Source organism: Mustelus asterias, chromosome 17 (assembly GCF_964213995.1).
Source record: "Mustelus asterias chromosome 17, sMusAst1.hap1.1, whole genome shotgun sequence".
In the NCBI taxonomy this organism is placed as follows: domain Eukaryota; kingdom Metazoa; phylum Chordata; class Chondrichthyes; order Carcharhiniformes; family Triakidae; genus Mustelus; species Mustelus asterias.
The window spans coordinates 72,685,310-72,711,587 of NC_135817.1; the positions used below are offsets into that span (position 1 = coordinate 72,685,310).

Below are 26,278 nucleotides of genomic sequence, written 5' to 3' on the forward strand. Positions count from 1 at the left end.
TTAGCTTTTATATTCTATACCTCTTGTGGTTAAACTAAGAATTACTGACTTTTTTCTCCAGCCCTGCCACCCTGAAACTCTGCCTTAAACCTCTTGCATAACATTGAGCCCATTTCCATTCTGATTATTATTAGTGTTTTTCAAAACCATAATGATCGCTTCTCATTTGAATCCATTAGCTACTTTTTAGTCCATTCCCAATCTTACCAACATCCTTTTTCTATTTCTCTTGGTCTTCTCAACTATACCTCCTGTTTTGATATCATCTGTAAATGGCATTTATCCACAGCATTGATGTATGAAAGCAAACAGACTTGAATACTGAGATCGATGTCTTTAGAATAAATATCCTTTTATAGAAACTCTGTTTACTGCCATCTAATCCATTTTGCGATCCGACCACTAACTCCATATCAGTTAATCTTCTCTAGTAACTTCCCATGCCACTGTACGATATAATTCCTGAAGTCCACTACATTCTCTGATGAAACCTGAACCCTATGGGGATCGGTTAGCTTAGTTGTCCCTGACTAGGATGTGATGCAGAATGACGCCAACGGGGCAGGTTCTATCTTTGCACTGGCTGTGGTAGTTCATGGAAGGTTGCCTTCTCACCTTGTCCTTCATTTATGGGGTGCTGTCCCTCAAGCTATAAATAACCAATTGTCTCTCTCTAATAGAAAGAGATGCCTATGATCCTTTATAGACTATGGCTAATTACACTCTCATTGCTTTCCCCCATCTACTATGTACTGGGATTTTCAAACTGAAGGCAGATTAGCCATGCCCAATCTATCTGACATCCATTCAAAGTCTGTTTAAAAGCAATCGGGAACTTTTTCTAAAACCAGAAATACTGGAAATAATTGCAGTTTCTCTGTTCTGAATGAGTGCATAGACCAGTGAAGGAATGTGCAAGCCTTCTGGTTATGTATCTCTACTACTGTGGAGCCCACCTTACAATATAAAAGGGGTAGAATCTTTCAAGAGCGATGGAGGTGCCAGTAAGAATTACTGCTTTTAGAAGTGGTCTGTGCTGTAAAGAGGCCTTTGATCACTTCTGTTTTGAAAATGCCTGACTAGATGGCATAAATGCTACTTTGCTTTGACATTTTAAGGAAATTTGGCTATAAACAAGCCTTGTTAATGGTATGGACAGTTATAAATACCACTGCTAATATGGACAGCTTAAAATATGCCACTCTTTGTTGAGTTCTGATTTCTGTGATGCATTTGAAATTGAAAAATGCTTTGCATTGCAAATTGTCATTGTCATTTCCATTTTGATTGCATGTAACTTTTTTGAAGCTGCTTTTAAATTGCAGTCTGGGCTTGGGAAAGCAAGCTAACTGAACCAGTCCTCCATTTTCTGAACATGCTGTCTATTGCAACATTCTTTGCAGGGTCAGTTGTGACATTTTGGCTACTGTGCATGTTATAGTGACAACAAGCTGTTACTGTGAAGATAATTTGAAAGTCCATGTAGTATGTCAATTATTATTGCAAATATGTTGTTGCCATTGCAGAAGAGTTTAACTCACCACAGTAAGAGCAGTGATAGCCAGGCAGATCCAGTGGAAAAACATTTACATTGGTCTGTAAAGAATCCAGTAGGCTTTCATTGATGTGGTTGCTGGCTACAGAATACCAATGCTTGCAAGTTGGTGAATTATTTGCCTGAAGAAAATCATCGATTTGAATTGTTTTGTAGAGTGAGATTATGGTTTGCTCAGGATAATCCATACTTGGTGCATACATGGGCCCATATTTACATCTGATGCAGTTATTATGGTACTTTGCTCCACAACCAAAGAGGTTGTGTGATCAACTCACTACCAGGCCAGATGTGAAAATGAATTCAATAAAATTGAGTAAGTTGCGGGTTTCATCAGAGAAAAGGAAATCGTGAAAGCTGTTTGAATGCTGTACAATTTCAGTTGGTTCGTTAATGCCCTTCAGAATAGAAAATCTTCCACCCCTACCGCATGATTCCACATGACACACTGATTTTTAATGGTTTCTGAGGTGGTCCAGCAAGCTACTAAAACAGATAGAATCATAGAAACCCTACAGTGCAGAAGGAGGCCATTCGGCCCATCGAGTCTGCACCGACCACAATCCCACCCGCCCTACCCCCACATATTTTTACCCGCTAATCCCTCTAACCTACGCATCTCAGGACTCTAAGGGGCAATTTTTAACCTGGCCAATCAACCTAACCTGCACATCTTTGGACTGTGGGAGGAAACCGGAGCACCCAGAGGAAACCCACGCAGACACGAGGAGAATGTGCAAACTCCACACACAGTGACCCGAGCCGGGAATCGAACCCAGGACCCTGGAGCTGTGAAGCAGCAATGCTAACCGCTGTGCTACCGTGCCGCCCATGTTCAAGAAGGACCAGTTTGTCTAAGCAATCAGGGATAGCCAAACATTAACCTGGCCACTAACAAAGAACAAAGAAAATTACAGCACAGAAACAGGCCCTTCGGCCATCCAAGCCTGCACCGACCATGCTGCCTGACTGAACTAAAACCCTCTATCCTTCCAGGGACTATATCCCTCTATTCCCATCCTATTCATGCATTTGTCAAGATGCACTGTTGAGCATATGCCTAAAAAACATTAAAACAAGTTACTTACTGCCTGTTTTTGTTTTTATTTACTTGGAAAATGGCAATCTGTATTTGGGAGTTCCCAGTAAGCTATAACCTAGCAGATTGAGGCCTAAGAGAATATACTCTAATTTTTTAAAAAAGATGTTAGACTCTAAAGACATCAAGGGATATGAGGAGAGTGTGGCGTTGATTTAAAGGATCAGCCATGATTATATTGAATGGTAGAGCAGACTTGAAGGGCTGAATGGTTTACTCTTGCTGCTATTTTCTCTGTTTTTTAGAAGCAAGGCATTTCAGCTACAGGAAATCAGAAATAAAATTGTTAAATAATGAACCATTAACCTGACCTTTCTATGGCCACAGATGCTACCTGACCTGCATTTTCCAGGTCTCTGTAAATGTGCAACAGGTTCTGACTTGTATTTTTAATTATTTTCTTCCAAGAAATGGAGACTCATTTTAACCATCTGTACCAGATGAAAATGTAGTATAAGCTCTTTGAAGTTCAATGAGCTGAATCTGTATGGTGATGGATAAATCACAGAACTATACAAAATCCTATGGTCTACCTATTGCTGTTTTTGGGTCTTTTGTTAAAATCAATATAGAGGGAAATGTTTGTCGAAGGAAGTGTGTTAGTTGGTATTCTTGGAACTTAAGAAAAGAAAGTATACCATTGATCATTGACAGAAAGTGAGTGAAACAGGAGAGGGAATACCTGTTAGATACTTTGTTCTTTTTGGCCTCTGTCAGAAAGAAGCTGCGAGAGCCTCTGCAGCTGTGAAGTTATGGATGAACTCTGACTTTAATAGAAAGTTTATTGTTGTAGGTGGGAGGGAGGAATAATGTTTACCACTATTAATTTTGTGAATTGATCTGTGGTGTCAGCTACTTGTACGACATAGTTCTTGAGTTATTGATTGGCTTTTTATTTGGAACTTTTAAAAAGAAAGAACATCTACTTAAGCTTCCATTGTTCCATTAATGATGTTGAATTTTAAAGGTAGTAATTGTGAAGTAAGTTGGAGCATTTGCTGGATCTTAAATACGACATTAATGTGAAATTCATGTTATTTTGAATAAATTTTAAGGATAACAGATTTTCCCTTTGGATGCAAATAAAGCTCCACCTAAACTACAGCATAGCAAATTGTTATAGAAATAAATGCCGACTATATTTTAAATGTAGTGCCATACATAAAATGTATTGATTAGCTATTTCACTCCCATCTCTCATAGTTTTTTGAGATTCTAATTCTATTTTGATTTCTGGTGCAGTTATGTTTATTTTAAAAAAGCAGTTGCAGATGAAGTCTAACCAGAATTACAGGATTTGCACATTTTCACCAGAAGCAAAATAAGATGAATGTAGAATTTCCTAATCCCCTGTGTTTAAATTTGCATTGAATTTTCACATGGTGGCAATTAAATTTTCATACTGTTTGAATTGAATGCAGAAAAATACCAAGCATTATAATTAATATTGTTCTTGCAAGTATGCTTGTCTCAAGATGGCATTTTGACCTGAAGGGAGAAATGTGAGGTCATGAATCAAAGTTGATGCAAGAAATTTCCAGGGAATGTATTGGTGGGAAAAGGTAAAGTGAGTCCAGTGACAACTAATAGACAACGTGTGTCTGCATATTTATGTTTTCATATCAACTAAGGTTGATTTATGTATGAAATTTAGTGAATGAGGGATGGAAGTGACCTTTTACAAAATAATCAACTGTGCTCTAAAATCTGGAATTATCCACCTGGATTTCAGTTGTGTACAGGTTAGCAGATTGTAACTTTGGGCAAGTACATTTTTAATGTTTATGATAAAAACAAATTAAAATTACTTTGGACTATTAAAGCTTCTAATAGTGATATTCTAAAACCTGAGTGCATCTTGAAAGGGATGATTAGAGTATGCAGAATGGAAAGCAGTTCGTTGTATGAACATAGAATCATCAGCAGCAATAATATGAAGGTAGATTAGTAGTCTGGAGTAGGCCATTCAGTCAGATCATGGCTGATCTCTATCTCAACTCCATTTACCCACTGTTGATCCATAACCCTTGGCAAGCTTAACAAAAGTCTATTGATTGAAGTCTTAAAAATTCCAATTGGCCCAGAATTCATAGCCTTCTGGGAGAAAGAGTTCATGATTTCCACCGCTTCTAATGTGGGGGAAAATTGCCTCCCTATTTCACTCCTGAATGGCTGAGCTTTAAATCTTAAGATTGTGCTCCTTGTCTGGATTTCAACCAACCAGTCACGCACCCCCCCCCCCTCCAGTTTCTCTGCATCCCTCCTTTTAAATTTATCCTTTAAAATTCCTCAACTGCCTAAACATTAAGGATATAAACCAAGCTCTGCAACCCAGTTTCATAATTTAACCGTTCAAGCCCTGGTAATATGTTGGTGAATTTGTGCTATACCCTGTCCAAAGATATGTATCATTCCTGAGGTGTTCAGCCTAAAACAGATTATGTTACTGCAGATAGGGTCTGAACAAAGCTCTGTTCAACTGAAACATAATTTCCTCTCTCTTATATTCGAGTCCCATTTGAGATAAAGGCCAATATTCCTCTAGCCTTTTTAATTTTTTTTTTGCCTGTTCATTAACAATGTGATTTGCGTTTCCAGAGACTGACGTCACTTGGTTATCCTACAGTTCCAAGTCTCTCGCATTGAGAAAATATTGCAACTTACACTTTCAGGACCCAAAGTGCATGGCTTCACACTTCCCCTTGCTGAAGTTTTACCTTGTTGCTGATCTGACAGTTTGTAATTTCCGACTCCCATCTGTGCAAGTCATAATACTTTCTAATTTAGCGTTAACTGCAAACTTGAATATACAATACTAACCCCACCACCACCACATTCTTCTAGATATGTATATTCTGCTCTGCCCCCTGACCTGGAAACACCACTTGTCATATCTCACCAATCAGCACCTTCTCTTTGTTTCTACTCTCTGGCTTCTACTTCTCAAAACAATTAACAGCTCATGTTGCCAGTTCTAGTTCTGCATGCATTTATTTTTTATCCAATGGAAATATTTGTGAGAATATGTGACTTCAAAATTGCAGTTGAATTGTATTGGTGCATGCTGGTCCAATTCCAGTTAAAGTAAATGTTAAATAATCTTTAAAGAAACCCATTTCACATTTGGTCTTTACTCCCCTGGTACAATATCATAGATTGACTATTTACTTTGTATTTTTGAAAGCTAGTTCTATGATCAAATTTGTTTTCTGACAGAGCCAGTAATTACAGTACTAATAAATAAGGGTTATAGTTTGTGGGTCAGTTTAGCTTAGTTGGCTGGACAGCTGATTGGTGATGCAAAGTGATTCCAACAGTGCAGGTTCAATTCCTGTTCTGCCCGAGGTTATCCATGAAGGCTCGCCTTCTCATTCTTGCCCCTCACCTGAGCTGTGGTGATTCTCAGGTTAAATCATTACCAGACAGCCTATGGCCATCTGGGACCATGACCATTTTACCTTTTTACTGTACCTTTATAGCTAAGGAACAGAAATGATAAAATTTACAAACTGATTATGCTTCTCTGGAAAGTTGCTTTTTCTGTTTTGAAATGTTTCCAACTGTTTACAAAAAAAGTCTTTCCCTGTCTGTGAAGCCTGGGCTTGTGTTCATGGAGGTATGATTATTTCACTTGAAGAAGCTCGGACAGCAGACTACAATTTCCACAATGCTGTGCAAGCATTATGTGTAGAACAACTACCAGACTGCTGTTGAAGGATGCCTCTCGTGACTAATAGCACCACACCACGTTTTGAAACTAAAGGAGCTGTACAATATGCCAGATGTATTTGAGATGTATTCTATAAAGGTTGTTTTTCAGTTCAGTTGCTAATTCTTGCTTACCACCTTTCGGACATGGTCTGGGGAGAGGGGGGGTGGTGAATTATTTATTGTATTTGAAGTAAGGAGATGCAGCAAGATTGATGTCATCTGCTTGTGTTATCAGTTATTTCACGAATTCAATACATGGAAGGAAAGTGCTGGAGAGACATTTTGCCAAAGCTTTTTGTTTTGCACTCAGGCTGTAATAACTTGGCTCCACCAGTTACGAGCAAACTATAAACATTGATTAACAACTATTTACAGAGTGATGCAGCTTCCAATCATGCCTGTAGGATCTAACCAAGTGAAAGCCTGGGCAATCCTGCACTCTGGTTACCAAATGGAAGAGTGGGTCACATTATCCTCCAGAAGATTGCCCCTTAAAGGGTCTAGCAATTCCATCCCTCTCCCTCTAAGTTCCTTAATATACAGAATGATAGTTACACAGTTCCCATAATTTACAACAATTAACATTTGTAATCACTCCATCAAAAACTCCATCCCTCTGGTGGCTTCCCTTTTCTTGTAGGGCAGTGCAACACCACCAAGTGGGATGCTTCTGTTGGGGCACTTTCTTTAGAAACTCACACCTGGTCTCCCTTGTGGTACTGGTGCTTCAACCTCCTCTGTTTCTGTCAGAATACTCTCGCCTGTCACAGGCCGATCGAACATTTCAATTCTTGGGCAACCAATGACACTTCCGCCTGGCAACAACGAATCAGGCTGTAACACTGGCTCTTGGAACAACTCTCATCCAAGCAAATGGTCCACATGTTTTCTCAAAATCCTGTCTTGATTTGATTTCGATTTGATTTATTATTGTCACATGTATTAGCATACAGTGAAAAATATTGTTTCTTGCGCGCTATACAGACACTTCACTTCATAAGGTCTGACTTGGCCGCAACAATCCAGCTTTGCCATTTCCAAAATTTCAATATTTGGGTCATCTATTTTGAATGATCCTTGCATCATTAGTCGATTCAAGGTTCCTCTTTTGGTTGCACTGTCTTGCCTCTACCCTCCCCACTAAATTTGGGAATACCAGGTTTAGCCTGGTCCTTGGGCGTCGACCCATCAGTAGTTCTGCTGGAGATGTATCTGGTCGAATTCTGGGGTAGTTCTGTATGTTAAGAGGAACTGAGTTATTTTTGTTTCCAAAACTGCAGCTGATTGTTTATTTCTTTAAGCTAACTTTATGTTCTGGTCAGCAAGTCCATTGGGTAAGGGATGATAGGGTGGAGTTCTGATCTCCATTGAAAAACATGGAACTTCGAAATTCGGTGTTTGTAAAAGCTGCTCCATTATCTGATACAAGTGCTTCAGGTACTCCATGGAATGGGAAGCATTGGTGAAGCTTCTCGACTATGGCATGTGTGGTTGTGGATCTCATTTCAAATACTTCCAGCCATTTGGACTGGGTGTCTACCAATAGTAGAAACATTGTGCCCATAAATGGTCCTACAACATCTATGTGGACTCGCACCCATGGCCAACCTGGCCATTCCCATGGTGCTTAGGGCTATAATGGGTAACTTCTGCTGTCACTGGCATTGATTGCAGCGCTTCACTAATCTCTCAGTATCAGCATTGATGCCTGGTTATCAAACATAGCTTCTGGCGAGCATCTTCATTTTTGACACGCCTGGACGGGCACTATGCAACTGTACAAAGGGCCTTCCTGGCCCAGTGATGACCACTCTTGTTCCCAATGTGATGGTGCCGTCCTTACAGCTTGGCTCATCTTTCCTAATTTGATACGGTTTCAGGTTTTAGGAAGTAATCTCATTCTGCCAATCAATTAATATTATGTGTCTTATCTTTGATAACAGTGGGTCTCTGCTGGTCCAAAATTTTGTTTGCTGTGCTGATGCTGGCAAAGTGTGTCGGAAATTAATTGCTATCACAATTTCTTGCGGTACTGGGTGGTGTTTAAATGTGAGATCAATGCCCATTGCTGAATTCTAGCTGATGCAATTGACGTGGTATAGCCTTGTCTTCCTTAAAAAGGTTCTGATGTGGAGATGACAACGTTGGACTGGGATGGGCACAATAAGAAGTCTCACAACACTATGTTAAAGTCCAGTAGGTTTATTTAGAATCACAAGCTTTTGGAGTGCTGCTCCTTCAGGTGAGAGGTAGATTTCACCAACTTGGCATATGTAGAGAAAGACACAATTGCAAGATAATGGTTGGAATGCGCATCTTTTCAGGTAATCAAGTCTTCACAGGTACAGACAATGCGAGTGGAGAGAGGGATAATCACAGATTAAAGAGGTGTGAATTGTCTCAAGTCAGGACAGTTAGTAGGATTTTGTAAGCCCAGGCCAGATGGTGGGTGTTATATGTAGTATGACATGAACCCAAGATTCTGGTTGAGGCCAATCTCATGCATGCGGAACTTGGCTATTATTGAAAAGGTCCAACAGTGGCTTGTAGTCTGTTACGACTGTAAAATGTCTTCCATAAACATACTGGTGGAATTTTCTCACTCTGAACACAACAGACAGCCCTTCTTTTTCTATTTGCGAATAACCTTTCTCCACTTCTGGAAGGATTCTTGACACACATGCAGTAGGTTTCTCAGACCCATCGTCCATTCTGTGAGATAAAACTGCAAGAAGTTTAACAACACCAGGTTAAAGTCCAACAGGTTTATTTGGTAGCAAAAGCCACACAGTTACCAAATAAACCTGTTGGACTTTAACCTGGTGTTGTTAAACTTCTTACTGTGTTTACCCCAGTCCAACGCCGGCATCTCCACATCAGATAAAACTGCCCCAGTGCTGGGGAGGCGCCATACGTCAGCATAACTTCCTGGCCGGGTCAAAATGTACCAGTAGGTGAGATGAATGTAATAATTGCTTGACTTTCTTAAATGCTTCTTCTGTGGTGCTTTTCAGAACCATATCTGGTGTTTCTTCAGGAACACACGTAAAGGGGCCAAAAGTGTTGACAGTTTCAATAGGAAACATCATAATAATTAACCATCCACAGGAATGATTTAAGCTCCGAGGCGTTTCTAGGGGCTGATGCATTATTCTGGGCATCCACCTAGCAGCTGAGGTAAGCTACTTCGCTGGCCCGGAAAGTGCATTTTTCCCTTTTTAGGTGAACTTCTACATCCTGAAATCTCCTCAGTACTTCTAGATTAGCCACGTGTTCTTCTTCAGTTGTACCAGTAATCAATATGTCATCCAAATATACAACGACCGGTGGCAAACCCTGTAATAAACTTTCCTGGTTCTTTTGAAATACGGTGCAAACTGATGAAGTGCTGAAAGGCAAGCGTGTATACTGATATAATCCTTTATGGGTGTTAATAGTCACATAGCCTCTGGAAGAATCATCCAACTCGAACTGTTGAAATGTATGGCTCATATCTAATTTCATATATGACTGTCCTCCAGCCAGTCTTGCATATAAATCCTCTATCTTTGGGATAGGGTATTTGTCCAGCTTTGCTACCTGATTTACTATCAATTTATAGTCTTGGCAGATTAAGATTGTTTTATCTGTTTTTACCACAGGCGCTATGGGGGTTGACTGTTGTGCAAACTGGACTGGCTGGAAGATGCCCAACTAGCCATTTTGGCTCCGTCTCAACTTTTTCCAACAAAGCATAGGACACAGGTCTAACCCTGAAAAAATTTTGAGGTGGTTTCAGGATCTTTGTGAATTTTTGTCTTCAAGTCTTTAATTTTCCAAAATTCATCTGAAAAATGTCCTCTTAGTTCTAGACCATTTAATGCAGGCCTCCTTCCTTCTGAAAATTTCCAACTAGTTGAGTTTAATTTCTTGGAGCCAGTCACGGCTCATTAGACTTGATCCTTGGCCACACACCACAATTAATAGAAGCTGGGCAGATTGTCGTTGATAGCTCACAGGTGTTTCAGTCATCCCCACTATGGCCTCCCTGTGTAGGCAGCCAATCTAGTTGATGTGTTCTTCAAACTCAGAGGCTGAACCCCTTCTCAAGGAGATCTGTAGGTCTGCTTTCCTACCATGGTAGCAGATGCTCCCATGTCCATTTCCATTCTTAATGAACTGCCATTGACCAATAACACCACTGTAACGAGGGCTACCTTGCCCATTTTCACATTATTCATCTGAAGAGTTACTCACAGAAAAATCTTCAACATTGTAGTGATGCTGAACTGTTCACTCTATTGCCACTAGGCAGGCTTTGCTTACTCTTGCATCTCTGCCTCAAATGGCCCTTCCTGTGGCACACGAAGTTGTCCACTTCCTTGAATCTGCAAATCTTTGGGGAGTGATTTCCCGTACACCTGTAACACTTTGAATCAATCTTAGATGTTGATTAATTATCCTGAATGTTCTAACTCTACCAGCTTTTTGTATTTATTTCTCATTTTAAACTGGTGTCTTTACTTCTGGCGCTGCAGCTTCCTGCCCTAACTGGTGCAGTGTGCATCATTCTGCATGGTCTGAAACTTCTGAACGCCCATCGCTATTTCCAGCACATTTTTTAAATTAATCTCTGTTTCTACCAGCAACTTTCTCTGGATGGCCTCATCATTGACTCCACAAACCAAGCAAATCCTCAGCACATTACTTAGTGTTGTCCCGAAGTTCCAAACTTCCACAATTTTCCTGAGCCTTCCTATGTAGGTTGCAATGGTCTCCTTGGGGCTCTCCCCATGGAATTGAATTTAAATTGTTGCAAAATCATGGAAGGCTTTGTTGGTGGTGCTCTTTTACCAAATCTATGATCTCTGCAAACGAGCTTGCGTTGGGCCCTGTAGATGGGGGCTTCCTCTCAAGGCTATGTATATCTACTGAAGCTAATACAAAGACTCAAAATACAGTGTACTGATGTTGAAGACGTGACTTTATTTAACCAAACGATCGAATGGGAGAATGATATGAGGAAGCCCTGCACTCAAGGTATAGAATGCGGGCAGCCGGATATCCGTCTGAAGAACAATGACCCCTTGAAGGCAATTATACATTCCCAAAATCACATTGCCCACCTTTCCGGTGAACATTATCCAGTAAACATTAACACAAATTAGTCAATAATCATCCTGCCATCAACTCCAACCAATAACAATACACATCATGACCGAATGGGATTTTATTTGTTATAAAATGACGGACATTACCTCCCTTCTGTTGCCCAGCAATCTGGGATGCTGGACAGTGAAATGATTCCCACTGAATTGAACCCATGTGACTCTCGTCTGACCCTGAGAAATTCTTCATGTCTGCTCGCCACCTGCGTTATCTCTTGGAGTTGTATGACCCTATTCATAAGACTAACATTGGCAGCCATCTTGTTCCTGACCACTGCTGATGGCATTACTGCTTTCAGTGGAACTATTGTTCCTCCCCTCTCCCTGTATTTTGTCACTGACTGAAGTTTCACAAAACGTAACCAAAAACAAAACACATCCATCTTGTAAATTCAAAATACATGTTTTAAATGAGAAATATTTGTTAATCATACAGAGCTGTCTTCTACGGCAACAGCCCTGGCTGGCTTACGTTATGATGTGGAGATGCCGGCGTTGGACTGGGATAAACACAGTAAGAAGTCTCACAACACCAGGTTAAAGTTCAACAGGTTTATTTGGTAGCAAATACCATAAGCTTTTGGAGCACTGCTCCTTCGTCAGATGGAGTGGAAATGTGCTCTCAAACAGTGCACAGACATAGAAATCAAGTTACAGAATACTAGTTTGTAGAAACTTGATGTCTGTGTCGATATGCGCGATCTTCTTGGAGATCCTCTCCACTTGGAGCCGGCAGTTTGCGGTGTCGATGGTAGTCATGATGTGGAGATGCCGTCGTTAGACTGGGGTAAACACAGTAAGAAGTCTCACAACACCAGGTTAAAGTCTAACAGGTTTATTTGGTAGCAAATACCATAGAGCACATTTCCACTCCATCTGACGAAGGAGCAGTGCTCCAAAAGCTTATGGTATTTGCTACCAAATAAACCTGTTGGACTTTAAACTGGTGTTGTGAGACTTCTTACTGTGTTTACCCCAGTCCAACGCCGGCATCTCCACATCATGACTACCATCGACACCGTAAACTGCCGGCTCCAAGTGGAGAGGATCTCCAAGAAGATCGCGCATATTGACACAGACATCAAGTTTCTACAAACTAGTATTCTGTAACTTGATTTCTGTGTCTGTGCACTGTTTGAGAGCACATTTCCACTCCATCTGACGAAGGAGCAGTGCTCCGAAAGCTTATGGTATTTGCTACCAAATAAACCTGTTGGACTTTAACCTGGTGTTGTGAGACTTCTTACTGGCTTACATTCCCATAGTCCAAGATCATTCATTCTATAGTTAGTATCGTGTTAGTGTTCCTAAATCTATGGTTATGTGTTTATTAGTCTAATTTGCCCACCTACATCAGGCACCTTTGAGGATGTAAAGCTATGGATTAAATTATAAGTTTGGATCCCACATACGCTTACTATCTCCTTCTTTCCCTCTTGCTCAATTATGTTTGCTTTGAAGAAATATTCTTTTGTAGCGTAGGGGAGAACATGCCCCTGTCTATGTCAATGGGGACGAAGCAGAAATAGTCAAAGGCTTCAAGGTTTTAATGATCCAGATCACCAACAAGCAGTCCTGGTCTCCCATGCTGACACTATAGTTAAGAAAGCCCGCCAATGCCTCTACTTTCTCAGAAGGCTAAGGAAATTTGGCATGTCAGTTACGACTCTCTCCAACTTTTACAGATGTACCATTGAAAGCGTTTTTTCTGGCTGTATCACAGCTTGATATAGCTCCTGCTCTGACAAGACTGCAAGAATTTATTTGTTTGTTTGTTTGTCACAAGTAAGGCTTACATTAACACAGGAACTACAAAATATTGTGAATGTAGCCCAGTCCATCACGCAAACCAGCCACCCATCCATTGACTCTGCTTATATTTGCCGCTGCCTCGGCAAAGCAGCCAGCATAATTAAGGACCCCATGCACCCATGACATTCTCTGTTCCGTCGGGAAAAAGATACAAAAGTCTAAGGTCACGTACCAACCGACTCAAGGACAGCTTCCTCCCTGCTGCCATCAGACTTTTGAATGGACTTAACTTGTATTAAGTTGATCTTTCGTTACACCCTAGCTACGACTGTAACACCACATTCTGCACTCTGTTGTTTCCTTCTCTATGAATGGTATGATTTGTATAGCACACAAATAATACTTTTCACTGTATACTAATACATGTGGTGATAAATCAAATCGAAATATTCTAATTGCTCAACATACTTTACCCAATCTTCAGAAGTGTCAAAGGGATCCAATCTACCAAATACGGGCATCTCTGCAACTCTCTTCTGCTTTGAAAGCTTGACTTTGACTGGGTCAGATTCTGTGTTGATAGACTTTCAAGCACACCTGTTGCTTTTTTTTTCACCTTGTTGCCAAATGTAAGAACTTGGCTCCAATGCTTCCAGTCATGCCTCTAAGATCCAACTGAGCAGAAGTCCACGCTCTCCACGTGATCCTGTATTACAGTTACTGATTGGATGAGGAGGTCACATGACCCTCCAGAAGATAGGAGCAGGTGGGGACCATTTGGCCCTTTTCAGGGCCTTAAAGGGGCTAGCTTACTACACAGACCAAATTTCAAATGATCACAATTTGTACTGCAAGAGAAAGACTTACTGATTGGTTAGCAAGTTGTCTGATTGCCTGAGATGTTGCCATGGAGGAAGCAACAGGCAACTAACTATAGGCTCCCCGAGCTCCAAAAAGGTGCAAGGTCTGAAAATATTACTTTTTGTTTTGCAGCAAATTGGTCCCTATGTGTGAGTGTATGTTGCTTCTAGCAAGCGTAAATGAGCCATGTTATAAGCTCAACAGATTATCTTTAATATGCAGAGTCATGTTCTCTGCAAACAAAAGGAGCATGTTCAAGCCTTTTGCATTTTTTGAATTACCCGGGAGCTTGGGCAGTCCATAGTTTCTGTTGTTTCTCCATGCCTTGACAAATCAGAATCAACTTCCTATGCAATCAGTCCCCTTTTTCCCTGTGGTGTAAATTATTGTGACCCTTTGAAATTTGTCATTCTTTCGTTTTTCTGTCTTGATGAATGCAAGACAAAAAGCTTTGACAACATGTCTCTCTTTTCAGCAATATTCACAATGGTACTACCATGCTACTATTTACATGGAAGGGCTAAAAGGATGGAGTGGAAATAGAATGACAAATGCATTGCAAATCTAAACCACAGATTTTTGATGAAGTTTTACACTTGAAATACTGAGATATAATATATAGTTTGTTAAAAAAATTGTTTCTGTGTTCCCTTCCTGCCAGTGCAATTTGATTTCCTGCTATTATGCTTTACTAGGTTTTTGTTTCAACTTTAAAGTTTATTTATTAGTAACAAGTAAGTTAACACTGCAATGAAGTTAGTGAAATTCCTCTGGGTTTCCACCGGGTGCTCCAGTTTCCTCCCACAGTCCAAAGATGTGCGGGTTAGGTTGATTGGCCATGCTAAAATTGCCCCTTTAGTGTCCTGAGATGCGTAGGTTACAGGGATTAGTGGGTAAATATGTAGGGATATGGGGATAGGGCCTGGGTGGGATTGTGGTCGGTGCAGACTCGATGGGCCAAATGGCCTCTTTCTGCACTGTAGGGTTTCTATGATTCCCTTAGTCGCCTCAGTCCGGCGCCTATTCGGGTCAATGCACGTCTTTCAGGAGTTGGGAGGAAACTGGATTACCCGGAAGACACGTGGGGAGAATGTGCAAACTCCACACAGACAGTAACCTAAGTTGGGAATCCGGGTCCCTGGCGCTGTGGAGCAGCAGTGCTAACCACTGTGCTACCATGCAACCCTTTTTCCCAGTTTAACAAATGTTACCTATATAAGCTTGTTGGTGTGCCAATAGACTGCTAGCTTCCCACAAATCGCTTGATATGTTCTGAAATTATTTCCAACTGCCAGTGAGGACTGTGTGAATTTTATAATATCTAAAATATAATCATATATTTGAGTATGGCTGAAACAAATACATTTTTTGTCAAAGCACTTACACTCATCAGGGCTTTCACAAGAATTCAGTACAAGGGAAATCAACAAATTTATACTGTATGAGAAGGGAGTGCTGCTTAGTTGGGAAGTGAACTCTGATAGGTAGTGGCGCTGCTATAAGGAATGCACCAGTTGATTCTGACTGGCAGTTAACTGCCAAGCATTGTTTGAAATTTAAACCAGGCAGCTTGACTCTGATTAATCAAAGCACTGCCCTGAGGAATGAACCAGCGAATGGCTGTCACTTTTGTTGTTTAGTTAAAACAGGCACAATGTTCTTTTTGTCTGCAAGGAACAGGATCCTGTATATGAATGCATGTAGCTTCCACAAATGTGCAACACTGTGAGCCCGACTAACGCTCATAAATGTAATTCTTAGCACATTGGGCCAAGCGTGGAATCATACCTAAAGTAAAATGACTGTGTAATGAGAAGGGAAACATTGCCAATCTAGCTGTGCGAGACACCTTGGGGATGAGCGACCATAACATGATAGAATTTTTTATCAAGATGGAGAGTGAAGTAGTTGATTCGGGGACTAGGGTGCTGAATCTTATTAAAGGAAACTATGAAGAGGCGTAAGTTGGCCTTGATAGATTGGGGAGAGTTACTTAAAGGGATGACAGTTGATAGACAGTGGCAAACATTCAATGCAACAACTGTTTATTCCTGTTTGGCATAAAAGCAAAATGGGTACGAGGGCCAATCCATGCCTTACAAAGAAAATTGGAGATAGTATCCAATCCAAGGAAGAAGCATACAGATTGGCCAAGAAAAATAATAGATCCAAGAATTGGGAGTAGTTTAGAATTCAGCAAAGAAGGACCAAGGGATTGATGAAGAAGGGGAAAATACAGTATGAAAGTAAGCTTGCAAGGACCATAAAGACTAACACTAAGAGTTTCTATAGATACGTGAAGAGAAAAAGTTTGGTGAAGACAAATGTAGGTCCCCTACAGACAGAAACGGGGGAATGTATAATAAGGGACGAAGAAATAGCTGAGCAACTAAATACATACTTTAGTTCTGTCTTCACAAAGGAGGACGAAAATCAAATACCAGAAATATTGGAGAATGCAAGATTTAGTGATGGGGAAGAACTGAGGAAGATCAATATTAGTAGAGAAATGGTGCTGGGAAAATTGATGGGACTGAAGGTGGATAAATCCCCAGGGCCTGATGATCCACATCCCAGAGTACTTAAAGAAGTGGCACTAGAAATAGTGGATGCATTGGTGGTCATCTTCCAGGATTCTGGAGACTCTGGAATAGTCCCTGCAGATTGGGGGGTAGTGAATGTCACTCCAATGTTCAAAAAGGGAGGTAGAGAGAAAACAGGGAATTATAGACCGGTAAGGCTAACATCGGTAGTGGGGAAAATTGTCAAATGCATTATCAAGGACTTTATAGCAGAGCATTTAGAAAGCAGTGGCAGGATCAGACCGAATCAGCATGGATTTATAAATCATGCTTGACAAATCTGTTGAAATTCTTTGAAGATGTAACCAGTAGATGTGGTACATTTGGACTTTCAGAAAGCGTTTGACAAAGTCCCACACAAGAGAGTATTGTGCAAGATTAAAGTGCATGGGATTGGAGGAACTGTATTGAGATGAATAGAAAACTGGTTGGCAGAGAGGAAACAAAGAGTAGCATTTAATGGGTGCTTTTCAAATTGGCAGGCAGTAACTCGTGGGGTGCTACAGGGATCGGTGCTGGGATCCCAGCTATTCACAATATGTATTAATGATTTGGATGAGGGAACAAAATGCAACATCTCAAAGTTTGCAGATGATACCAAGTTGGGTGGGAGGGTGAACTGTGACGAGGATGCAGAGATCCTTCAGCATGATCTGGACAAGCTGGGTGAGTGGGCAACCAATGGCAGATGCAGTATAATTTGGATAAATGTGAGGTTATTCACTTTGGAAGCAAAAACAAGGCGGCAGATTTCTAACTGGCTGTAAATTGGGAGAGGGGAGTGGCAGCGGGACCTGGGTGTCCTTGTGCACCAGTCACTGAAGGTAAGCATGCAGGTGCGGCAGGCGGTAAAGAAAACAAATGGCATGTTGGCCTTCATTGCGAGAGATTTCGAGTACAGGAGCAGGGATGTGTTGTTGCAATTATACAGGGCCTTGGTGAGGCCACACCTGGAGTAGTGTGTGCAGTTTTGGTCTCCTTTACTGAGGAAGGATGTTCCTGCTCTCGAGGGAGTGCAGCGAAGGTTTACCAGGCTGATTCCAGGGAATGCAGGACTGATGTATGAGGAGAGATTGACTGGGCTAAGATTGTTTTCGCTGGAGTTCAGACGAATGAGGGGAGATCTCATAGAGACTTATAAAATTCTAACAGGACTAGACAGGGTAGATGCAGGAAGGATGTTCCCGATGGTGGGGGAGTCCAGAGCCAGGGGTCACAGTCTGAGGATACGGGGTAGACCATTTAGGACAGAGATGAGACATTTCTTCACCCAAAGAGTGGTGAGCCTGTGGAATTCATTACCACAGGAAGTAGTTGATGCCAAAACATTGAATGTATTCAAGAGGCGGCTAGATATAGCATTTGGGGCAAACGGGATCAAAGATTATGGGGAGAAAGCAGGATTAGGCTGTTGAATTGGGCGATCAGCCATGATCGTAATGAATAGCGGAGCAGGCTCGAAGAGCCTCCTCCTGCACCTATCTTCCGTGTTTCTATGTTGGACACTATTTTGTGTTGTCCAAGCACGGGCTGGTTAGATCCGGTCTGTACTACCTGTTGCGATAGCCAAAGGAACATGCTGTTTGGCAAGATTGATCAGGTTCTTGAAGGTTCTACTTTCTTGGGACCAATTGAAAACATTTCTACAAGTCTTGTAGAAATTGGTCTTGCTTTTCAGCTCATGTCTGTCTAAGTTTCTCACAATTTCTGTGCAGTGACTTCAACTGAAAATTAGAAACATCGTTGCTTTCTAATAGCTCTGTTCTCCTGCCCCACAGCTGCTTTACAGCTCCTCTGCTTGATTCTAAGTTGAATTGCTTGTTTTTATAAGAGGGTTACTGTTGATTTATTTATCTAGCTCTACGCTGAGCAAATCTTCCAGTCCCCCTATAAAAGCAAAATATTGCGGATGCTGGAAATCAGAAATAAAAACAGAAAATGCTGCCTAAACTCAGGAGGTTAACGTTTCAAGTCCATGTGATCCTTCTACAGTGTGTTTCTCTGCTCTGCAGCTCCATGCAGACAAAATCTCCCACTCTTGAGCTATGTTGATTCTGGCTGAAAACAGCTATTCTTTGAATCCAGTGCAAATGAAAATCAATGGGGCTTTTAAATGGAGATTGGCCATCCCATTGTACGTTAGACAATAGAATGATTTTTTTTCTTAAGAATGTCCGACAAAAACGTAATTGAAACAAAAGTCTGTGGTTTGTAAATGTTGCCTTCAATATTTGGCTGTTTTAAGAGGGTTTCCAACTCTGGCTGGGCATATTCCAGTTGATGTCATTACAATAGCTCAATTGCCTGTCTCTGGATTCCTGCCATTGGTCTTCCAACATGTGCATCATCTTGCCAGATTTTTTTAATGTGTCCTGGTTTTAAAAATCTAGTCATTCTACTCCATTTTCTACAGTGAACCCATAAGGTTAATATTTTTTCTTTTAAAAAAAAGTCAGGGACTTAAATTGATCACATAGTGCAAAGAAAAATGAGTGTTCACTGTCCACCATTATTGACTACTTGTTGTTTGACCTGATGCTAGGAGACTTTACGGAGTCTGCAGTCAATGTTGAGGATTCGAAGGGCCATTCCCCCCAATCTCTGGTGGGTCTGTCCTGCTGGTGGAAAAGGACATAACCAGAGATAGTGTTGGAGAATTCTGGAACATTGGCTGTAGGGTATAATTATGAGTAGTAACTTATGTTTCGGTAAGTATGATTATGTCAGTAGTCTGTGAGACAGCTACCCTAATTTTGGCACAAAAGCCCCTGAAGTTAATAAAGTGGGTTTTGCAGGGTCGGCTGGGCAGTGTCAGAATTTGGTGCCAGGCTCTATTCCAGGTGGTCCATCTGGTTACATTCCTGGATTTTCCATTGTGGTTTTGAGACAACTGAGTGTCTGCCAGATCATTTCAGAGATCGTTGAAAAGTCAGTCACATTCCTGAGATACACAAGGCCAGACCTAGTAGGGACATTAGGAGACCAGGTAGGCTTTTATGACAATTACTATTATTTACACCAGCTTTTTTATTCTAATTTTCTTTTACTAAATTTAACTTCCCCAGCTGCCATGCAGTGATTTGAATTTGTTTCCAGATCATGACCGAAGCTGGTTTAACTATCGAGTGCCAACCATGATGCTGCCATATCCCTAATGCAGTTGGACCCATTATTGCTAAATGTTGACTCTCTGCTCTGGTGATGCATCTTGCATACCATCTTGCTTTGTGATCTTGGCATTAGAAAGAGCAAGAGATTAAAAATTACCAGCTGGTAAAGGAATATGTAGCAAATATGTAGGTCACTCTTTTATATTATTTGCAAAATAATGGGCAGATTTGTGAAATTCAATCCCCAGAGCACCAGTAAAATCCCAGAAAATGTTTTATTCAAACACTTCAGTCAGTGACCTAGATGTCATTTCCTGCCTTGCGTAACAGTAACAGCTTGCATTTATACAGTGCCGGTAGAATTGGAACACTTCCCAATGTGCTTTGGAGGAGCAGAATCTGATAAAAGTTGGCGACAAGCAAAATAAGGAAATATTAAAATTGGTGTATAAAAGCTTAGACAAAGAAATGCTTAAAGGCGGGTCTTAAATGGAGGAGAAAGGCAGAGAAATTTACTGAGGGAATTCCAGAGTCGAGAGCCTTCCAGATGGCTTAAGGCACGACCATCAACGTTGGGGAAACAGAGAAGAGGGTGTATGCACAAGAGGCCAAACTTGAAGGAACACAATTCTTTGAGGATTCTAGGGCAGGTTATTTGTGATTGGAAGGTTGGGGTATTGAACATGAGGATTATACTTTTAAATTCAAGACATTTGTAGAAGGAGAGCTAATTGAATGTGGATGATATGTGAGCATGGCAGAACAGGATTTAGGATACAGGCAACAGTTTTAGATCGGGTCATGTTGATGGGACGACTGAAGATGTAAACCTGGCAAGGAGACTCTGGGTGTGATGCCAGAGGACTGGAAATTGCAAATGTCACACTCTTGTTCAGAAAAGGTTGTAAGAATAATCCCAGCGCTTACAGGTCAATCAGTTTAATATCAGTAGTGGGCAAGCTTCTAGAAACGATTATTTGGCATAGAATTAGAAAGGTGTAGGTTGATTAGGAAGAGACAACATGGGTTTCTAATGGGGAAATCAAATTCAATTAACTTGCTGGAGCTTTTTGAGAGAGAGGTAATAGAGAGGGTCGATGAAAGTAATGCTGTTGATGTGGTGTACGTGGACTTTCAGAAGGCATTCGACACAATGCAACACAATGATCTTGCGAGAAAAGTTATAGCTCATGGACTAGTAGGGACAGTGCAATGTGGATATAAAATTGGCTGAGTAATAAGCAGAGAGTAATGGTTACTGGATATTTTTCGGGCTAGAGGAAGGTTTCTAATAGTGTTCCTCAGGGCTCGGTATTGGGACTCTTACTTTTCCTGATACATATATTAATGATCTAGATCTTGGTGTGCAGGGGACAATTTCAAAGTTTACTGATGACAAAACTTGGAAGTATTGTAAACTGTGAAGAGAACAGTGAGGCCAGCATGGTGACGCAGTGGTTAGCACTGCTGCCTCACAGCGCCAGGGACCCCAGTTCGATTCCAGGCTTGGGTCGCTGCTTGTGTGGACTTTGCACATTCTCCCCGTCTCTGCGTGGGTTTCTTCCGGGTGTTCCGGTTTCCTCCCACAGTCCCAAAGATATGCTGGTTAGGTGTATTCACCCGAACAGGCAGCGAAATGTGGTGCCTAGGGGAATTTCACGGTAACTTCATTTCAGTGTTAATGTAAGCCTTACTTGTGACTGATAAATTAACTTTACTTCATGTAGAACTTCAAAAGGACATAAACAAGTTGGTGGAGTGGGCAGATGAAGTTCAATTTGGAGAAGTGTGAGGTAATAACATTTTGGTAGGAGGAACATAGACAATAGAAAATAAGGGGTGGAATTCTTAAAGGGGTGTAGGAGCAGTGGAACATGGATGTATATGTGCGTGGATCATTGAAGGTGAGAGGGCAGTTAATAAAGCATATATTATTGATTTTATTAATGGGGCCATAGAGTACAAGAGCAAGGAAGTTATGCTGAACCTATGCAAGATACCACTTGCACCTCAACTGGTCTATTTACAGTTCTGCGTGCCACACCATAGGAAGGATGTGAATGTATTGGAGAGAATGCAGAAGACGTTTACAATGGTTCTAGGGATAAGAAATTTCAGTCATGAGGATAGAATGGCAAGGTTGCGACTGTTCTCCTTAGAGAGAAGAGGTTTAAGAGGAGTTTGGCTAAGAGATGCTCAAAATCATGAGGGAGCTAGACATAGTAGATAGAGAGAAACTGTTCCCACTCGTAAAAGGATCAAAACTGAGAAGGCACAGATTTAAAATAATTTGCAAAAAAAGCAAATGTGATGTGAGAAAAAACTTTTTCACACAACGAGTTGCTGGGGTATGGAGTGCACTGCCCGGAAGTGTGGTGGAGGCAGTTTCAATCGAGGCATTCAAGAGAGCATTCGGTGATTGCTTGAATAGAAACAATGTGCAGGTGTACGGGGAAAGGCAGGGGAAGGTGTATGGAGAAAAGGCAGGGGTGGGTGTGTTAAGTTATTATGCTAATTTGGAGAGCCAGTGCAGACACGATGGGTCAAATGGCCTCCTCCTGGAGTGAAACAATTCTCTGATTCAGAATAGGTGAATCCAGAGATATTAAAACATGGATGAAAGTTACGGTAGCAGTTGCAAAGGTGATGTTCCAGAGATACCTTTCTGGCTATAAAACTTGGAGTCCTTTGACTCAATGAACCAACTCACTTGGGGGCCTGCTTATGCTGTATATTTCTGCTGTGTGGCATTGTTTATGTGGTCTGGAGCACAATTACAGTTGCTTCTCTCCTCTCTCTTTTTCTCTGGCTAATCCTGAGGTTGAATGCACATTAATTATTATAGCAGAAAATTTGCACTTGCTTAGTTTTTCTCCTTTGAGAGGGGTCAGGTTAGGAAAAACAAGTAGGAAGTGACTGGTGTTCTTTCATTTTTGCAAACTTTTTTTTTAGGATGTTCAATTGTGATTTGTTGGTGTTTTATATAAAAGTGTGAATGACCCATCTCAAACATGTGGTGCCAAACAGTGGTTTTTGATATATTCTGTGCAGATCCAATCAATTTTGCCATCTTTGGCCCCAGGAACATCTCTGCCCACCTCTGGGACTTGCCTTTTCTAGTTTCCAGATAATAGGAAATTAACCACACTGTATCCGTGCAGAGTTTGGAATGTGGTGGCCTTTTAGCTATCTTTCCTGATAGTTGCATTCTTTATCTGGCAGCTGCGTCTCAAACTGTATTGCAAGCTATCAAAAGTTAACAGATCTCCTTTCCTGCTTTGCCAAGGTGAATCTTTCAGTATTCTTTAAAACTACGTCATCTTCGCTCAACCCTTGACCAATCACCAGCTCTTCACTTGGTCAAAAGCAGTCCTTTTCTTCTGATTGGCATAACTGCACCTATTGTAGGTTCTATTTCGTGTGAACTACAAAATTCTTTAACATGTGTTATCAATTGTAGTAACTGCAAGGATTGATGTCCACCAAAAAGGGCGTCAACTAACAAAAGAAACATTGTGCCCATAAATGAGCCATCGTAATCCATGTGAACTCTTACCCATTGTTGAACTGGCCACTCCCATGGGTGCAGGGGGCTGTAGCTGGTAACTTTTGTTGAAACTGGTACTGGTGACGTTCTTTGACGACGCTTTTTATGTGAGGCCACCAGATATGTGTTCTTGCTAGCATTTTCATCTTTGACGCACTATGTAATTCTACCAGCAATAATCCTGGTCCTGGTATGGGGATGACCACTCTTGTTCTCCCAAAGGATGACCTCACAACTGATCTCGATCTTCTTAAGCTGATGAAGCTTCATTTCCCCTGAAGAGCACTCATTCCGCCATCCACGAAATATCATGTTTAATCTTGGATAACAGTGGGTCCCAATAGTCCAGTACTTAATTTGCTGTGCTGTTACAGGAAAAAGTCCAGAAAGTTTAAAGCCATTACAATCTCTTGCAGGGCTAGAGGGAGTGGTGTTCTTTTGGGTAATGGTAGACTGCTTAAGGCGTCTTCATTGACTATGTCAGCCCCTGACTAATCTTCGAAGGTTTGTTTATAAGCTGACAAAAACAGTGCCCATTGCTGTATTCTCACTGATGCAATTGGTGGAGTCACCTTGTCCTTTTTTAAAAGTCCTAGAAGCGGCTTATGGCCCGTGATGATGGTAAATGTATTGATGAAACTTCTTGATGCTGAGGATAACAACCAGGCCTCCTTTTTTTATCTAGGAGTATCTTTCTACATCAGATAGTGTTCTTGACACACATCCTATGTTTTCCCTGGCACGGGATAATACAGCTCCAGCTCCAGACAGTGATGTATCACATGCTAAAGGTAAATCAGGCTGTGAAATTGGATAGGTATCCTATTTCCAAAATAGAGGATCTGTTTGCAAAGTTGGTTGGGGGTCTGACATGTACTATATTGGACATGAGCCACGCTTACCAACAGCCTGAACTCGATATCAAGAGCTTATTTAATTTGATTTGATTTATTATTGTCACATGTATTAATATAGTGAAAAGTATTGTTTCTTGCACGCTATACAGACAAAGCATACCGTTCATAGAGAAGGAAACGAGAGAGTGCAGACTGTAGTGCTACAGTCATAGCAAGGGCGTAGAAGAGTTTAAAAGAGTTAGAATGAAGTTTTAGAAGCATAGAATGAGAGTAAAAGATAGAATTAGAAGATATGCTGGGCACAACTTGCAAGAAGTCGCCTCGCTCCTGCGCCATCTTGGGGGGAAAAGTTTATGTCAACATAAATACACATAAAGGGCTATATCAATATACACATCTGCTGTTTGGGGTTTCGTCAGCTTGCGCAATCTTTCAGCGAGCTATGGTGAGTTTACTGCAGAGTTGACCAGAGTTGTCACTTATTTGGATGACATCCTAATAACCGGGTCCACTGATGAGGAGCATTTGGCAAATTTGGAAGAAGTTTCAAAGAGGTTCCAGAAGGCAGGAGTGCACCTTCCGAGCAGATGAGGGGGTTTAATTTGGTTATCCGATTGATGCCCAAGGGTTGCACCCAATGGAGGACAAAGTGAAATTGAATAAAAAGGCACCGACCCCTAGGAACACATCAGAACTCCGATCCTTTCTTGGGATGATTAACTATTATGGGTAACTCCTCCAATCTATTAACATTGCTGTCTGCGTGACGTGTTGTTGAAGAAGCGCCAAAGATATTACTGGAAAACTTCACAAAAAGAGGCTTTTAACCAAGTAAAGCAGACACTTCAATCATCAAGTTTGTTCGTACATTTTTGTCCCTGTGGAATGGCTGCACCCACAGTTCTGTTAGGGATGAAGTTCCAGGATTTTGACTCAGTGATAGTAAATTAGCAGTGATATATTACCAAGTTAGGATGATGAGTGACTTGGAAGGAAACCTACAGGTGGTGCTGTTCCTAGGTATCTGCTGCTCTTGCCCTTCTAGATACTAGTGGTTGTGGGTTTGGATATGCTGTCTGAGAAACCTTGGTGAGTTCCTGCAGTGCATTTTGTAGATGGTACACACTCCTGCCATTGTTTGTCGGTGATGGAGGGATTGAATATTTGTGGAAATGGTAGCAGTCAAGTGGGCTGCTTTGTGATCCAAGCTTCTTGAGTGCTGTTGGAGCTGCACTCATCTAGGTAAGTGGAGAGTATTCCATTACACTCCTAACTTGTGCCTTGCAGATGGTAGACAGGCTTTGGAGGGTTAGGATTGAGTTACTTGCTGCAGGATTCCTAGCTTTTTGAGCTGCTCCAGTAGCCACAGTTTTCATATGGCCAGTCCAGTTCACTTTATGGTCTGTGGTAACCACCGGATGTTGGTAGTGGGGGATTCAGCGATGGTAATGCTATTGAATGTCAAGGGGCGATGGTTACATCCTTCCTTGTGGGAGATGGTCATTGCCCGACACTTGTGTGGCATGAATGTACCTTCCCATGTGTCAGTGGGAATGTCAGTGTGCCCACTGGGAATGTCAATGTGCCCAAGTCCAGGTTTTGCTGCATTTGAACATGGACTGCTTCAGTATCTGAGGAGCCACAAATGATACTGAACATTTTATTTATTAGTGTCACAAGTAGGCTTACATTCACACTGCAATGAAGTTACTGAGAAAATCCCCTAGTCGCCAAACTCCGGCACCTGTTTGGGTACACGGAGGGAGAACTTAGCATGGCCATTGCACCTAACCAAGGGGACATTGAAGTCCCCCACCCAGAGTACATTCTGCACCCTTGCCATGCTCAGTGCTTTCTCCAAGTGGTGTTCAACATGGTGATTCATCAGCTGAGGGGGGCTGGTACACGGTAATCAGCAGAAGATTTCCTTGCCCATGTTTGACCTTGTGCCATGAGACTTCAGAGTCCAGAGTCGATGTTCAGAACTCCCAGAGCAATTCCTTCCCAACTGTATATCACTGTGCTACCACCTCTGCTGGGTCTGTCCTGCCAGTGAC

The 26,278-nt window shown here is 41.4% G+C and overlaps 1 protein-coding gene across 4 annotated transcripts in view; it reads left to right on the top strand.

Annotated features, from left to right (window-relative positions):
- Positions 1-26,278, top strand: part of pou2f1a (POU class 2 homeobox 1a) — a 197,330-nt gene that overhangs the window by 28,166 nt on the left and 142,886 nt on the right. For 2 of the 4 annotated variants that reach the window (XM_078232966.1, XM_078232968.1), the window contains exon 2: positions 24,050-24,155. The exons of the other annotated variants lie outside the window; for them this stretch is intronic. In XM_078232966.1, coding sequence (XP_078089092.1) covers positions 24,050-24,155 — 106 coding nt within the window. The remainder of the gene's footprint in view (positions 1-24,049; positions 24,156-26,278) is intronic. 4 annotated transcript variants of the gene reach the window in all.